The sequence below is a fragment of the Tinamus guttatus genome, unplaced genomic scaffold (genome assembly GCF_059628265.1).
Source record: "Tinamus guttatus ecotype Peru unplaced genomic scaffold, ASM5962826v1 Tinamus_guttatus_pri_ptg000376l, whole genome shotgun sequence".
In the NCBI taxonomy this organism is placed as follows: domain Eukaryota; kingdom Metazoa; phylum Chordata; class Aves; order Tinamiformes; family Tinamidae; genus Tinamus; species Tinamus guttatus.
This window is the reverse complement of record NW_028288910.1, coordinates 2,304,646-2,320,945: the sequence shown is the minus strand read 5'-3', so window position 1 is coordinate 2,320,945 and position 16,300 is coordinate 2,304,646. Positions and strand designations below refer to the sequence as shown.

The 16,300-nt window shown below is 39.1% G+C and overlaps 2 protein-coding genes across 2 annotated transcripts; both read right to left on the bottom strand.

Annotated features, from left to right (window-relative positions):
• Positions 1-272: 272 nt before the first annotated feature.
• On the bottom strand, positions 273-5,538 carry TM4SF18 (transmembrane 4 L six family member 18). Its single transcript, XM_010216884.2, has 5 exons — positions 5,327-5,538; positions 3,513-3,602; positions 2,733-2,875; positions 1,048-1,228; positions 273-308 (listed from the first exon to the last, which is right to left on the bottom strand). Exons 1-5 carry the CDS (start codon positions 5,501-5,503, stop codon positions 294-296), a joined length of 606 nt encoding a protein of 201 aa, XP_010215186.1. The 5' UTR covers positions 5,504-5,538; the 3' UTR covers positions 273-293.
• Positions 5,539-10,741: 5,203 nt separating this feature from the next.
• LOC104569887 (transmembrane 4 L6 family member 1) lies at positions 10,742-14,212 on the bottom strand. Its single transcript, XM_010216886.2, has 4 exons — positions 14,036-14,212; positions 12,731-12,817; positions 12,494-12,642; positions 10,742-10,959 (listed from the first exon to the last, which is right to left on the bottom strand). Exons 1-4 carry the CDS (start codon positions 14,210-14,212, stop codon positions 10,758-10,760), a joined length of 615 nt encoding a protein of 204 aa, XP_010215188.2. The 3' UTR covers positions 10,742-10,757.
• Between the last annotated feature and the right edge of the window lie 2,088 nt (positions 14,213-16,300).

The following is a 16,300-nucleotide window of genomic DNA, read 5'->3' as shown; positions in this document are numbered from 1 at the left end:
GTCCCATACCATCTCAACATGCCTATTGCCAGAACAAGCTGGAGAGTCAAAACTAAAAATACAGAGGGTCCAGGGGCAACCAGACAGGTTAGGAAAATGCACTGCAGTTCAGCCTTTAGCCTTTAAACAATTCATTTAACTTTATCCAAAATAAAGAGGTTTGAGGGAGAAAGTTTAGGACAAGTGTTTCATTTGTCTTCGCAGCACCCAAATCTACCCTAGGAAATGCTGGAGAAGCCATTTCTCTCTCTTTTTTTTTTTTTTTTTGTAGCAGTGAAGAGTTCCTTGCCATTTCAGATAATCCCAGCCTGCAAAAGAAAACGAAGTGAAAGGCCCCCTTTTTTCCCATTTCATATGAATAATATAAAGATAATGTAAGAGTTGCTCTGGCTGTTAAGCATCCATATGCAATCTACTTTCAACATACCCTACAACCTCAAGAAATGACCTCTCTGTTCCCAAGGACAAACTGACAATACTCCTTTTGTCTTCCCTGAAAGCTGTCCTGGCTATCAGGTTAATCAGGCTGTCTTTTGTTAGAAGGCAAAGTGTTTTGAGAGACTTGCTTCATACCTTAACCTTATTACAGGCTGCTGTTAAAATAAGGGCTCACAAGCAGCGCCTTCCTCACCTGTTTGCTCAAGGCCCTCCTTGGTCCCAGCCCTTTCCCCACCCTCCCTGCTCAGCACATATTACCTGTTGTCTCTTCCTCTCCTTGCCGTGAAACCCACACATGGGTAATAACTTTAAACTGAATGCTAGAAGAAAGGTGCTCAAACTCCTGAGGTAAAGACCTCAGCATTCATGCTGAATTCCCTGCTGCCTTCTTTCTTCTCAGCCCTCGTCTTAAAAGTGAGCAGTCTGCAATCCTGGTATGTCAAAAGGAATTACTGAAGGAATCAGTGGATTGAATTTACTATAAGTCTTCCACTACTAAAAATGCAGCATAATAGAGATGGCATAAAACAAGTGCAGGTCCTCAACTGAGTGAAACTGCAGAAACTAAACTGTCTTGCAGCTGCTGAAGAAACAATCTCAGTTTTTTACCTGAACAAAGACAGAATAGGTCCCACAGAGTGTGCGTTTCAACTCAGCAGCCACTTTGAGGAAACAGATGATCATCTGAAGTCCACTAAGTGCTATCAGGATAGAGAGTAAAATGATGTTCCATTCCACTATGTTTGCAGGTTCAGTGCACTGAGACCAAGCAGAGTAATTTGTGAGGTACCTATTAGAGAAAGAGCAACATGAGACAAATTAAATGTGGTACATGCAATTATATTCAAATGCACATTATTTCAGCTGTAATATGTAAAAATAATAATAATAATAATGGGCTTTATATGCTTCAATTCAATGAGATGGGCTCTATTCTTTCATTACACCAGCATAAATCCCGCATGATCTTATCTAATTCAGCTGAGTAAAATGCCTTACATTGCTGTAACTGAAACCTGATACTGGACCAGAGTTCCTCAAATGCATCTGCTTCACTGATTTTTCTCTGATATCCTTGTCACATAAATGTTAGAGCAACACTGGCATTATCTGCAGATGGCATAAGCCAAGTTTAAAACAGGAACATTCCCTCTCTTAGTTTAATGCAGATTTTTGTTAAGTCTAGCTGCGATCAGTACCAAGCACTAGTGAAGAACAGGAATGCGTGTGCAGTGCTGCCGCGAGTGCCACCATCCACAGCTTCCCGTTGCTCTACAGCCACACTTTGCCTCCCCTGGGATCTCATCATTTGCACAACGCACATTTGCCAGCTGTGCACTTCTAACTGGGAGACATGGTACAGCTTGGGGTTAATTCCATGCACCTTCAGTACAATTACTCATTTAGTGCCATTTTTTATTTCTCTAAACATTCACAGCTCACATGTTTGAGCTGAATCCGAACACTTCATTCAACACCTTTTACATGGAAATGATGCTCCCTTTTTGCATACCTCTGTTTCTAAATGGGATATTGACATATTCACATTCCATTTCTAAGTGGAATGGTAATGATGGCAATATGTAACAGAAATTGCAGATCTACTTCAGTGAGGACATACTTACAGTTTGTGAATGGCTATTCCATTATTTTATATAATACATATATATTTCTACTGTTGCTAAAGAAACTTATTTGTGATCTATTTGAACTAAAATGCAGCAGGAAAAGTTTGGCATGACTTGAAATATTAGAATATTACAAACTTCACTCTTTCAAAGGGAGAATGTAAAACCTTGCCAAAGCAGTGCCTCTGCATCTAAAACCAACCAATGGAAACCGTCCAGTTGATGACACGGGAGAGTTCTTTGAGCTTTGAGAATTAAAGAGAAAATTACTCTGTTAATAAATACAAAAATGCCACCTATGATCCTTGAACTAAAAACCTGAGGAAATTGAGCATATATTCTGAGGAGGTATCCATCTACCCTCAATCCAGAGTTATGTTATTTACTAGGTATGTGACTGACCACTGCCAGGTAAGGGATGCTTGGCTAGATAGACCTCCAGGTTTGATCAGGACAGAGAGTCTTAGGTTTAAGCTTTTCTTGTGAGGATGTAAATCCCCTTTTTTGAGGATTCTGGCACACATTTAAGAAGTTGAAAAACTTCCCTCTCACAATACAGGTCATGTGTTCAAGAGACTATACCATTTTCTGTAAAGTTCTGAGAGGATTTGTTGGACTTCTGTTTAATAGAGTTTCTTACAAGAAAGTTAGACAGATGTTTCTTACCCTCCAGCGGTGTCTCTGAAAATATAATCCCATCCAGTTGAGGAATTGCAGAAGGGGCCTTGGAACAATCCCACAGCAGAAACGATAGAACTATACCCAGAGAAAGCAATCCCAAGCACAGCTAGCACAATTGAAATAAAACTCTGAAGTGAAGAGAGAAAATATTACAGCACAGGGACAGTCTCCAAAGTAAATAAATTCATTCACCCTACCCAGCTACTTCCTCAGGGCTGAATTTCAGATGTGTTTTTCCCGACTTTCAAAATTCATAAAGAAAAATACCAAGTAAAGAACAGTAAACACGTACTTAAAGAATAAAAAATACGACAGTTTTTAATACAGCTTTACCTCTCTCCATTATATATTGTTCTGGGATTTTTTTTTAACTTGCTTTTTTGCTGAGTTGCATCCCAGAATGCTAGAAGAACACACATTAAACATGCTTACATCCCAGATGATGTATATTGTGTTGTTACTGGAAAAATAACTTTCAAATGATACAAACAAGGTGATTAAGCTATTCAGTGAGAAACTAGATGAAAACTCTCAGGTTCTTATATTATTTTGACAAATCTTAGTGTTTATTTTTTCCTCTATCCTTCCTATGTATCAGGAGGAAGAATCTACACTTTCTATGACCTCTCAATCCCACTGAATCCTTCTCTGTTAAAAGAAGCAGAAACAAAGCAGAGGAGAGGGCAAGGCAGTACTCAAAACACAGGAGGAGGAAGGCACTCAGAACAAATGCTTAAGAGATACAAAAACAACAGAATGACTCACCCTGTAGGTTTTATTACAGCTCTCACTCTGGCAGCACCGATAGAACAAGTTACTCTCCAGTGTTATTAGAATTACTGCTAACAAAAGGATCTGCAAAGGGACATCACAAGGTGAGCTAAAGGACTGCACATACTAAGCCAAATTCCCTCTGGTGTGTGCAAGGCAGGAATTGTGCCTGTTGAGATTTTTCCTGCAGCTCATTAGGAACACAAACATCCTGAAGGCAAAACATGGACCTGGACTGCATCTGTTTAGCCACTGCTCTGCTCTTGAAACGCAGGAGTAGTGTCTCCTATCACAGCAAAATGCTGCCAGCATGGATGCAGCTATTGTGGTAAAGCTGAAAGACTGAAATCACTCAGAAGTAAAACTAACAGTGAAAGGAAGGGTATTTTTTTAATACAACCATATCGGTTCAGTGTTGGCTCTTCTGCAGTTAAACAGCCAGGGCATCGCCTTCTATTAATAGGGCTAGTCTACAAAAATGCAGTGGTACAAGCTTTCATTTTAATCCACCTCAACTCTCAAGTGTTTTCTCTGTCAAGTATCCATACCATCTTTCTCAGAATATTGAACTGCCACTCTGAGAAGTACTGGAATGAATGGGGACATAAGAGAAGGAAATGTTTCCGAAACTGAGGACAGACAGGAGACGCCCCTGGTTTTCACACTTCTGAAGGCTAGAGGTGAAGAGAAAAATACATCAAGAAAAACGTAACTCAAAAAATTATGGTAGCAGCAATACCAGCATTTTAAATAACCTATTGCTTGAAACTACTTAAAATGCCCTCAGCCACAAGGATCTTTGCTGACATTAGAGTTTTCATCACTGTGACGGGCTCTAAGAAAAATTCCAGTGAGGGCACAGCACTATTGTCTCATCTGCTTGTGCCTTGTTTGTAACAGGTTAATTTAAAAGTTGTTAATACATGGGTAATGATTCTGAAGCTAAAAATGTTTAGAATATGAATCTAACTTTTGCGGTTAACCTTTTCCACATTTTAACTATGCTTTTTCCTTTGAATTCCCTGCCTGACAGCATTTTCTTTCTTGCTCTAGGTCTTCTACCGGTTTGGGATTAACATACAATTTCAAAAGAAGATTTCATATTTTAATATCTCTTCTTGATCTGTACTTTCATAAAAATGTTCATGCACATAAGCCCTCCTTGAAAGGCCAATGAAAAGAAAGAAAAAGCCTGTTTGTAAGCACTTGTGTGACCGTACTGCTCTCTGTCCAAAGGCTAGAGCTCTTTGTGTAGATAGTCAACAATGTGAGCAGCACAGAACTCACTTTGTTGCTACAAATAAGCATATTGCAAATGCAATGCGAAAAATGTTACCATGCCAGTCACAGGGACAAAAAACCTTTTGTATTTAGCCTGAGAGTTCAGCCTGATGTAAATCTTGATGCACCGTGAGCTGTAATCCAGCCTTCTGAAAGACTGTATAGAGCTCATAAAGAGATCTGAACAGTTTGGGAGGTTTTGTAGGTTTGGTTTGGTTTGGCTAAAACAGTTTTAATTCAAATGCCACAGAAAACAAACCAAAATAGTACATGAGCCAATAATAAAAGTGTAACTTACACATAAACAGAAAAATCACATATACGAAATTAAGTAGCTTGCAGTGTTTTTGCCAAAATAATCCATATTCCCCTTAAAAGCCAACTAGCAAAATTATACCTTGCTGCACAGCAAGCCAAGACTATTTGCAATAGAATGCAATTCATTACAGAAAAACAAAAACAAACAAAAAAAACCCAAAAAACCCCACAAACAAACAAACAAAACAAACCTCAGAATCAGCACTTACCATCACACCTGAGAAACAGATCCCTTCAAAATACCACACGTGGTTGGGAAGCTGGTAACTGGCAGCATATGAAGTCTTTCCATTTGGGAAGTATAATAGGATGTTAACAACAATACTCCAAAGTGCAAGAGGGATCAGCAGACAACTCAGGCAGTTTCCACAAGTCTCTAATCCCATCTCTCAGAAACCTTAGAAGTTTGCTCTTCTAAGCTAACAAAAAATTACAAGATTTTAAATTATCAAAAGTGTTTTGACTGCCCTAGCATGATTCAGTCATTTCATAGTCACAAGAGCCTGGTGACCAAGGCTAAAGAAGTGCTTAGCTGTTAACAGAAAAACAGACAGATGCTGCTGTCTGAAGGCTTTGTCCTTTCGGACAGTATGTCTTTAAGCAGCAGTTTCCCTTCTAAAAGCTAACTAATTCCCCAGCGATCTTCCAAAGTGCCTCTAGACATGAGACTCAGGAAGGAACTTCAAACTGTGTCACAGCATCATCACCTCCTAAGTCTGTATCTGGCAGTTCTCATTTCCTAGAGACAGCTTAGAAACAGCTCCACCTGAGCGCTCGCGCTATTATGTAAATACTTGGTGACAGGAGGCAGAATACTCAGCTTCACAACATCTCAGCTGTTGCTACGTTCCATGGGGAAGAGGTCTGTCAAATGATAAATACATCCCTTTACAGAAGGGCTACATGTTGTCTCACACAACAGAATTAATGTCAAAGCTTGGCAGATGCTGGACCAAGGGTGACAGCCATTACTGCCGGCAACCTGTATCCACAGGGAAGCTGAACAAACACCAGACCAAACTCTAAGCAGAATTACTTTCACACTTTAATTATTCTTTCCAGTGCATTATCCAGTGAGCTGTTGTCTGATAGTTCTCTAGCTGTTTTATTCCGCACTCTTATAGTTGCATATGTATGGCTACGGATTTGACCTAAGTAGCTGTGACTCCTCACACAAAGGCTTGGCTGCTTTTGGAAGTTCCTGGCTGGTTGAATTGTAGAAAGTCAAAGTCAAATGTTTTCCTCAGTTTCATTCGTCATCATTTTGACAATTCAAAGCAGTTAAGCATTCGGCCCCGTAAAACACAGGCAGGGCTGTTTTACTGCCTGCAGCATGGCTGTGGCCAACTCAACACTGAGTACATGGTTTGCTCCGTAAGAGAGTCTAGGTCAGAAAAAAAGAACAGAAAAACATAAAAAAACCCTTTCTGCTCTGTGAAAAGGGAGAAAGCTGATTTTAGAAGCAATGATGTCATGATGTATTTTCCTTTTGTTTCTTCATGAGCTGTTTTAGGCCCTGCACACATTAGGTGTGTCTCATGATCTCTTTAAAACTGCATTAGCTCTGTTGGGATTGCATACCCACTGCTTTCCTACTGCTTCTGATGAGGTCACCCAAGGAAATGGGGCGATACTGCTGCTACAGTTACAACATTTTTCCATCCATATTCTGTGACTTGCCTTTCTTTGCTTCCCTCTCTGCTTCTTCTAAGATGCTTCATTTTGAAGTCCTCAGACTTTACTCAGAGGACCTTACTACTCCCCTGGTTCCTGTTTTACTCCCTGATCACCAGAGGCACTGTTTTAGGCCTCCTCCTAACTGATGTTAGCAACACCTTTCCTTTGCATACACACAGGCATGGGCAGAACTCATGCTATCGAAACTGTCTTACAGACCACAGAAAAAAAAATGCATGAGTTAAAAGCAGGCATGTCACATGGAATCATAGAATCCGTAAGGTTGGAAGAGGCCTTTAGAGACTGTCTAGTCCACACGCAGGGTCACCTAAAGCATGTTACACGAATTGTGTCCAAGTGGGTTTTGAAGATCTCCAGCGAAGGAGACTCCACAACCTCTCTGGGCAGCCTGTGCCAGTGCTCTGTCATCTCACTGCTAAGAAGTTTTTCCTTAAGTTCCTGTGGAACTTTTGGTGCTTCACTCTGCGGCCGTTTCCTCTTGTCCTATCGCTTGCCATGACTGAAAAGAGGCTGGTGTCATCCTCCTCACTCACTCCCTTGAGGTATCTATATACACTGATCAGGTCCACTCTCAGCCCCACATAAACACATATTCTCAGAATTCATTTTTATTACAAAATTCAGAAGCCATATAGTGGGCCAAACTCTATAATTTTTCAAAAAAGCAAAGGTGAAAATTACTGATCAGATTACCTTTTTATCCAATTTGCTGCAACTATCCATTGCAATCTGTTTTGATTAATAGAAATCTAATGGAAAATGACATTTGACACACAGAGTTCATTCTGAGTACAATACACAGCATGGTTTATTTTTTATTTAAACAGAGCTCTGAAAATACCAAATCAAGCTTTGTTTTGTTGATGACATGCTGACTGCCAGAACATGAAGCAACAATTTTATATTAAGTATTAGGCAAACCTGGCAAGCCCCAACTTTAGTTTCTCATTACTATGTGTTGCAAGAACCACATTTTCCTGTAAATATCCATGATGATGAGCCCATTACCATAAACCACTGTTTATTCTGGGTGAAAGACTTCTCTGCTACCTGTTTTTCTGGGATTTAACTGGTAAAACTCCCCAAACACTCTCTTATGCATTAGGCATCGAAGGACTTTGTTTGGATTATTTCAAAAGATGACATAAAACAGTGATTTTGCAGTAATGCTATGCATCAATGCTACATAGAGATGAGCTACAGTTTTAATTCTAAATCATAGGCTAATCATTCTGATCTGGCATTCCCTATACTGATAGAGTTCTATGATTAATTAATATGTATAAGAAACAGATGTAACAACCATGCAAACAATAAAGACAAAATCTCTTTAAGTCATGTGGGAACTATATCCTATTCCATCAGGGCCCTGCTTTTCCCTTCCTTCTCCCTGCCACTGAATACCCAATTTAACCTTTTGGACACTTTCAGTCCACTTATTTTTCTGAAATAGGTATTTGTACTGCACAGATTTTGCTTTGAGAACAACCTTGGTTTCTGTCTACCTTTAAGGACCATCTTTCTCATTACGAGCAGTACTAAGTATGCATTGTAACTGCTGGTATTCTTTTTCCTCTGAGCAGAAATTAACTTGCCTCATTTTGAAAAAAAGCAGAAACTACTAGATTCTAAAATGTTCCTGCATTCCTTTTTTTTCCTCAAATTAAGTGGCTTGTCACACTATTTATTGCAAAATACTGGTATGTTCACTTGCAAAATGCCATTGCCAGAAGCACACCAACCTTGCCAGAAACAACGCTGGCAGCATATTTAAACTCAATGGTGATAAAACATCCTCTGTAATATCCTACGACCTAATCTTCAGAGGTTCTTACTGAGGTTAGAAGAACACTGCCTGCAGGCTGTCTCCTGCTGAAGTTCACTCTTTCGGATTACATTATTCGATTAACTCGCCACCACTGACTTGAATTCCCACTCCATTTTCTGAACATGGCCACCCCGCAGGGCTGGCTGAGCGAGGTAAAAACAAGCACCACGAACATATTTTCTTTTGTCCCAGGACTCTGAGGGGCAGGAGGGGATCACTCTATGGGACTGCAGCAGTGAAGGGCCCCACGTCCTGCAGGAACCTCCTTCCATTCCTGGGAATGGCTAGCAGCAAGGAACGGCTAGCCCAGACCCAGGACAGTCTCTGCCTACTCAGAAAAGCTGTGTTTGTCACAGGGCTGTCACTGAACTATCACCCCCTTCTTGACACACATCTTAATCGTGAGTGGCCCCAGCTGTTTAGCTCCACTAAAGGATCTGAACCAAAGCAGTGAAGCAATTCTCGCTCTGACAGAGCCTGCTGCACGGTAAGGAGAGGTTAGGATCTAACTGCTTTAAATCCATACTCTCAAGCCACCACTTCCCTCATCTCAAATCAGGCAAAGAAACTTTCATCAATAATTTACATGCAGGAAAAGAAGCACTGACACCTGCTGGATATTTTTAATACAAATCTTTATTTGTAAAACACAGGAGAAGTTTTGAACAATCCACATTTTATTTTAATGCATTTTTCCAGCTCTCACCTGAAAATGAGAATTACATGGATCTGCGCTTCGTTATCCATGTTTTATACCGCTGCTTTGTTTTTTTTTGTTTGTTTGTTTGTTTTTTTTTTTGCTCCTGGTGACTATTCATTTATTCTAGGTCAGACTAGTTTTTAATCCATCATGAGAATTAAAGTACAATTTTATGGGGAAAGCAACATACAGTACAGAGCTGCTATGTCAGTAGAGAAAAAAGAATGTACCTTTACTGACACACATGCTCAGTCAGTTGTCTGTATGAAAGTGAAATGAACCAAGTAAATTCAGGATTCATTTTGCCTTTAGATACAGTGATAAGCATGCACACAATTCCAACAACAGAGGCTGGTGCCAGGTCAGTTAAGTTGACAACAAACAACTTGCTTTCTAGTATGCATGTGATATTACAAAAACCAGTCCCCCCACTTCCCTCCAGAAAAAAAAAAAAAAAAAAGACCCAGAATACTCAACACATCACATCACAAATGCACCAACTTCAACACAGTTTCAGGTTTTCTAGCAAACGTATGTCTGTGAGGGGAAATGAAAGAAATAAATAGTATGGGAAAGAATGCCAATATTATGTTCAAATGTAAGATCTAAACTAACCTGACCACATTTACACAGTCATATAGCATAAGCTTCTACTGCACATGGCATAGAGAACAGGAGAGAGAAGACAGTAATAGCTTTGAAAGAGGCATAATGTCCAGCTTTAACAACTGAAAATATGAAACATTCTCATCTATAATCTCTGTGATATAAATTGCATCTGTTTTATACCATACATCTTTAGAGATGCAATGTTACCACTGTGATAGTTATTTTGGCAAAAGGCTCAAAATGTGTAACAAGACTCTAAAGAAATTTGGAGGAAATTCCTCAGTCCAAAAACAGTTAATACTTTGGCAGATCTGCGTGCAGGTTGTTATTAATGTGTTCCTTAATTCCTTATCCAAGTTTTACAAAACAAGGTCAGTTTTCATTAATGGGACAAATTCTCACTGACCTATCAGCTGCTGTAAGCAAAATACGAGGCTAAAGCAATAAAGTTAGAAAAAGTAGCTTACCACAAAACTGCATCATATGGTGCAATAATGGTTTAGGCCATGACAAAGAATATCATCAGCAGGAGTTAAAAATTACAATAGAAATATATATAATTTATCTAATGCTGATGATATTTCTATAGGGGAAAAAAACTTCTGCTTCTAGGCAGAATAACTTCACCACAGGCAGCTAAGCAATCAGCTAAAAGCACGTGGTCAAATTCTACATGAAAATGCTGATTACAGTAGGGCTGTACAAAGTCACACAGTGAACTGGTGCTTAAGAACACTTAAGACTCTGCTGTAGCATCATTACAATATAGTGTTTCATGTTCACCATCTAAGAAGCATAGCTATATCTACCTGAAGAAAGCACCTACCTCCTCATGATGGCTGCACAGTCCGCATATTCCTCCGAGAACGACACTGATTATGTGTATGAAGCACAGAATGAACTCTATTCCTCCCAGGACAAGCAGAATGGAAAAGAGGGTGACGTTCCACTGTACAATGTTTTGTGGTTCTTGACATTGAGACCACTTGTTATACTCGAGCAAGTACCTGTCCACATAAATTGTATATTAAAATTGTGCGAGAGAGAAGGACATAGCTAATGGGGTACTTAATGTACACTAGAACTAAACTAGATTCAGACTGTAACTGCACTGAGAATGACTGATGATTATTCCTCTAAGCAGGAACAGAAAATGTAATTCCCTGCAAAGCCTGTCCTATTTAAGAATACATTGAATTACCAAACGTATTTTTTAAAGTCTTGGTTTCTTTTAAAAAAAAATCTAAGTTATAAAGGCAGAATTTTCTATTTTTGATTAAATGAGACACAAGCTCATGAAAATTGAAAGTGCAAGCCATTTTGTAAAATAAGCACACAGCCTTTCAAAATTGGGCCTACTGATTCAAAGTAAATGGGCCACTTCCTCCCTTGCAGCCTTGTGCTGCTACCTTTGGGCACTCACATGCATGATCTACGATCACCAAACACTAGCTAACTTCAGTGGAGCACTACAGTAGATTCCTATAACTGCTCCTCACCCATGTTGTCAGGTCATAAGCACTCATGACCTTCAGCAAAGTGTTAACACATACCTTCTACATCCAGTAGTAGCAAAAATAAAAGAATACAAAGAGAAAGAATGGTCCTTCTCAAAAGAGATGCAGCTGAAATATAAAATTCAAAATCTCTATTGCAAAGGATCTTGATGTGGCTTCCTACTCAAAATCATCTCTAGCCATGCATCAACCATAAATTCCAAGTAAAAACAGCCTTGGGGGTTGCCAACCACATAAATACTGTAAGAGCACATCATGATTCAAACCAGATCCTCTTCACCTATAGTGTTTGTGGGGATTAATGAAGAACAGCATGCAACTCAGCTTCATAGGCTTGTTTTGCTAGAGAACCCTAACTTTGGATAATTAAGAGGCTTTGGCCCTTTTCACAGTACATGAAAAACGATTCCTGTAAGCCTTTTCCAGTTTCATTTACACAGATTCTGTAACACAGTCGCTACTGATGGTATTACGCCAGCCTAGGCTGAAACAAAGCAAATTCAAAAGCAGGTGTCACAAAACATTTTCTTAACACTGTGATAAACCATGTTTTATAACAAGGAGTTTGTGAACTCCTCAAGGCCTAAAAGCCTTTTATGTTAAAAATGTTCATGCTCATGCCACGACCAGTATTTAGTGCATTTGTCCACATATGCAGCTAAACATATCAGGCAACCTCCTCCTCTTTGAGACACTACAGATAATGTTAGCATTCATTAAAAATATCCCTCAGCCATTTCCATCATGTATTAAGAACACACTTCTGCAAGTCTTCCAGAATCTGAAATGGCATATTTTGACTGATCAGCATGCTCTAGTAACTTCTTATAAAACAGAGCGTTTAAACTGCTTTGGTTTTAAACTACAGAAGTGTGGGTAAGTCTGACTGCATGTGTTTTGTTCTCAGTGAGAGAGGCACAAGATTGGATCTTTATTTATGGTTACTGGAAATTGCTGGAAGATACTGGAACAAATCCCATGTGCACATACCAAAAGACAAAGCACACCTATGAACACTACTTACCCTCCAGAGGATTCAGTGAAAGGATAGATCCAGTTTCTTCCTACAGTAGTGAAGCAGTATGGTCCCTGGGATAAGCCCAGAGCTGAAATGATGATACAGTAGCCAGAACCAAGGATCCCAACAAAGGCTGCCAGAACCGAGGACAGCACCTGCACAGCAAACACAGACATGACCCTTCAGTATGGCGGTCACCCTATTTTCGATGTATTTGGGACTGAGCAGTACAGGTGGACTTACCACACAGCCCTTCCCACAGGCCTCCTGGCCGGCGCACCCGCAGCACTCCTTGTGGAGCCCGATGAACACCGCGGCTGCAAGGAGCACCTAGGAGGCACACACAGGACAGAGGCCTTTTAGGGATCTAAAGGGAAGTCTAACAGACACCCCCCCAACTCTCCCTTCCCCAGGTCTTTTAGCATAAAATCGAGAAGCATCAACAAATACAACAGAGCTGAATGAAGTATACTGCTGCCAGCGGTAACAGAATTTCATACAAGTTTGCACTTAACAAAAGTCTAGTTATCACCCATGAATACCTCAAAAAAGTATTATTTGTGAACTGCTCAGATTTCCTCCCCATGATATTAAAATAAAAACTATATAGTTGAAGAGTATCACCTATTTGTAAGCCCTTATCCAAATCTATCTCTGCGCCCCGATTCTGCACGTTTAGAAGAGGTTGTACAACAGCTACACTGCTCCAAGAGCAGTTTCATTGACTACTCTTAAAATACACCATGTCTAAAGCCCCATCTTTGCAAATCTCCGTCTAGCTTCCATTGGGGCTGCACAGAGCCACAGGCACACCTCATGAGACAGAAGGCCTTGCCACGCAGGGACTTTCAACCTATGCTTTGAGACACCTTGAGATCTATAGTCTATTCTAGGAAGATTGTTAAAAATAAATAAAAAAGGAAGCCTCTCAGCAGAAAATCTAAATATGTTATAGTATGGTCCACAAAATTAAAAAGGTAGAACATAATTACTTCAGATTAACAACAACCATAACAGAAAATCTCAACTGTTCATCCTTTGTTACTACTGTAATGCAAAGTCTTGGTAACTGTTACTCAATTCCTCAAAATAAACAGCTAGGACAGAGCAATAACAGATGCTTTTCAATATCGCAGGTAATATGCATCAAGGAATTGTAACTAAATACTAGATATCTGTGCATATTAATATGACATTAATATCAGAATAGCTCAACAATATGAAAAAAGTAGGACTAGACCCTAAAAGGGACTAGTATCCTACTGAAGGGCCTGAATCCAATCTGCATTTTGTTTCTACAATCTAGACCCTATGGTTTTCTCAGCTATAAGCCACACTACGTTGCAGATGTGATAACCAACAGTAACTAACAATATATATGGTACCATATAGTTATTTTCTTCTGATACAACTCCAAAGTCATAGAGATTGCTGCTGACAAGGTCTTCAATCAATAAATTAACGCAATGGGTAAAGCAATCATAATACCAAATAGCTCCAAAAAAAAAAAAAAAAAAAGTAGAAAGAAATCACTAGCTCATTACTTACCAAAAAACCTCCACCTAGAATGCCATGAAGGCATTCCACGTATTTGCTGAGATGATGCTCTGAAGCAAATCTTGTCTCTCCATTGGGAAAATAAAGTAAAATGTTGGCCACAATGCAGAGCAAAGCAAGAACAAGCAACTTGTACCCAATAGACCTAGCACAGCTGCCAAAACACATGTCTTGAGCTTTATAAAGACTTCTTTCACTAGCCCAATCCAGCCTATTTCATATCCGCTTAAGTGAAAAAGAAGACAGGTCTTCAGTCACACCTGCTTAAATACAGAGGGCTACCTAGCTACCTGGATGATGTTGACATGTCTTCATGAGCATCATCCCCAAATGCTAAAGTAGGAAACAAGCATAGCAGAATGCCACCACCCATTTTAAGTGACATAATTGTTCAGAAGCCAAACTCAGTCAAGAAAATTGAATGGTAGGGTAATTTATTTCACTTTAATATATGATGCTTGAAATGATGACTGGTGAACATGATTAGACCTGAAAAACATGTTTAAACCACAACATAAGTTTTGAGGAATTAAAAGAAAAGCATTTTGTTCTCTCTGTTAGAAACAATTTTGTCTTTTAAATTTACAGATTGATTCAGAACAACCTGAAGCAAGGGAAAGACTCAGCTGACTTCAACTGTACTGAGTCAGATTCTTAGTACACATGAACAAAATAAGGTCTACAGCAATGAGGAGTATGTAGAACAACCTTTCATTTTGCTATCCAGTTAATAGAATATGAGCAAACCTCTGGGGGTTAGAAAACAAGGACAAAAACAAGTATGCTTTTAAGGAGTGCTATTTTTCTTGCCATTGCAAAATAAGCTGAATTTAGACTAACAGCTGCTAATCTAAAACTAAACCAAGGAAACATGAATGCAAAGTATTTAGTGTCTCAAAAAGGGGAACATAAAACATAGTTTTTGTAAAGAAAATTCAAGCATAGAAATAAAAAGAATAAAAAAAGAAAAAAAAAGGAAAACAGAAAAAAAAAGGGAAAAAAAAGGAAAAAAAAAGAAAAAAAGAGAAAAAAAGAGAGAGAGAGAGAAATAGGGCACACCAGAGGTTCCCAAACTATGGTACATGCACCAGAAAGGTTAATTTGCATAACACACAGTGACCCAAAAGAACCTGGAAAAATAAAGTTTAGCCTATTCCATTTTCCCTTAAGCAAAGATTGCCAGAATTCACATACATGCAGATCAACACAGGGACATGTGTTGCTGAGACTACCACTATCATATACGGGAGCATGACTGAGGAAGGCACAAGCCTAGAGTAGATTCAGAAGAGATTGCTGCTGCCATCATCACAGTATAATACAGTTATCACTGTAAAAAAGTAGCTGGACAAATTGAGTTTGGAAATGAACATGATATTGGAGGTCTGTGGTAAGACGTTAATTCTTTCAATTATTTGAGGGGATAGCACTCATTTGGGATTTTTGTTTCTTACTAACTAAAAATCACAGTGTAACTTTGAGTCTTGTATATCAAATTCTGATCACTTTACTCATGTAACTAGATTAACATGCTGGACTTCAGCAGGGTATTTTGGGAACTGATGTGAGCCACACTGAAGGTCAGAGGAAAAAAATAAAATAAAATAAATAAAAAGTCTTGCACAGATGTGTATTTTTGACGTGACCTCCCCGGGTATTGTAGCTGTTGGCCTTGGAGACTTCCTTCATTATGAGAAATATCCTCTGATTGTGGAAACACAGCTTTAATGTTATTGTGTACTTCACCTTTGATGACCGTAAACCAAGCAAAACATCGTCCTGCCTGTTTCCTCTGCAGAAGGAGATGGCTCCTCAGCTGAAAACTCCCTTCATTGTGTTATGCTTGAAACAAAACAAAAGCATGTATATGGCTTCTGGAGAGAAGTCTTAATATGTGTTCTATTTATAACCTGCATTATTGTTTTCCAAATATTGGATCAGATTTTCACATTATCAAGAACTAACTATATTTAAAATCAATTTTGTTGTCCACTGATTTTTTCCAGACGAACGAATTAAGAGTAAGATATCCTGAAAAGGCCTCATGCTCTGAAGAGTTTTAGCATTTGAATACTATTCCCTGGAGCCATTAACAGGCTAGGCTGGTCAAAACCAAGGCTTTTATTCTCTTTGAGGGAGAGGAAAACAAAAAAAACAAAAACACAAAAACAAAAGCATTTGATTAGATGATCACCCGGACATTTCTTCTGCTTTCCCTAGCCAATTATACCCAGCTACTATTCTTTAGCACAGTAC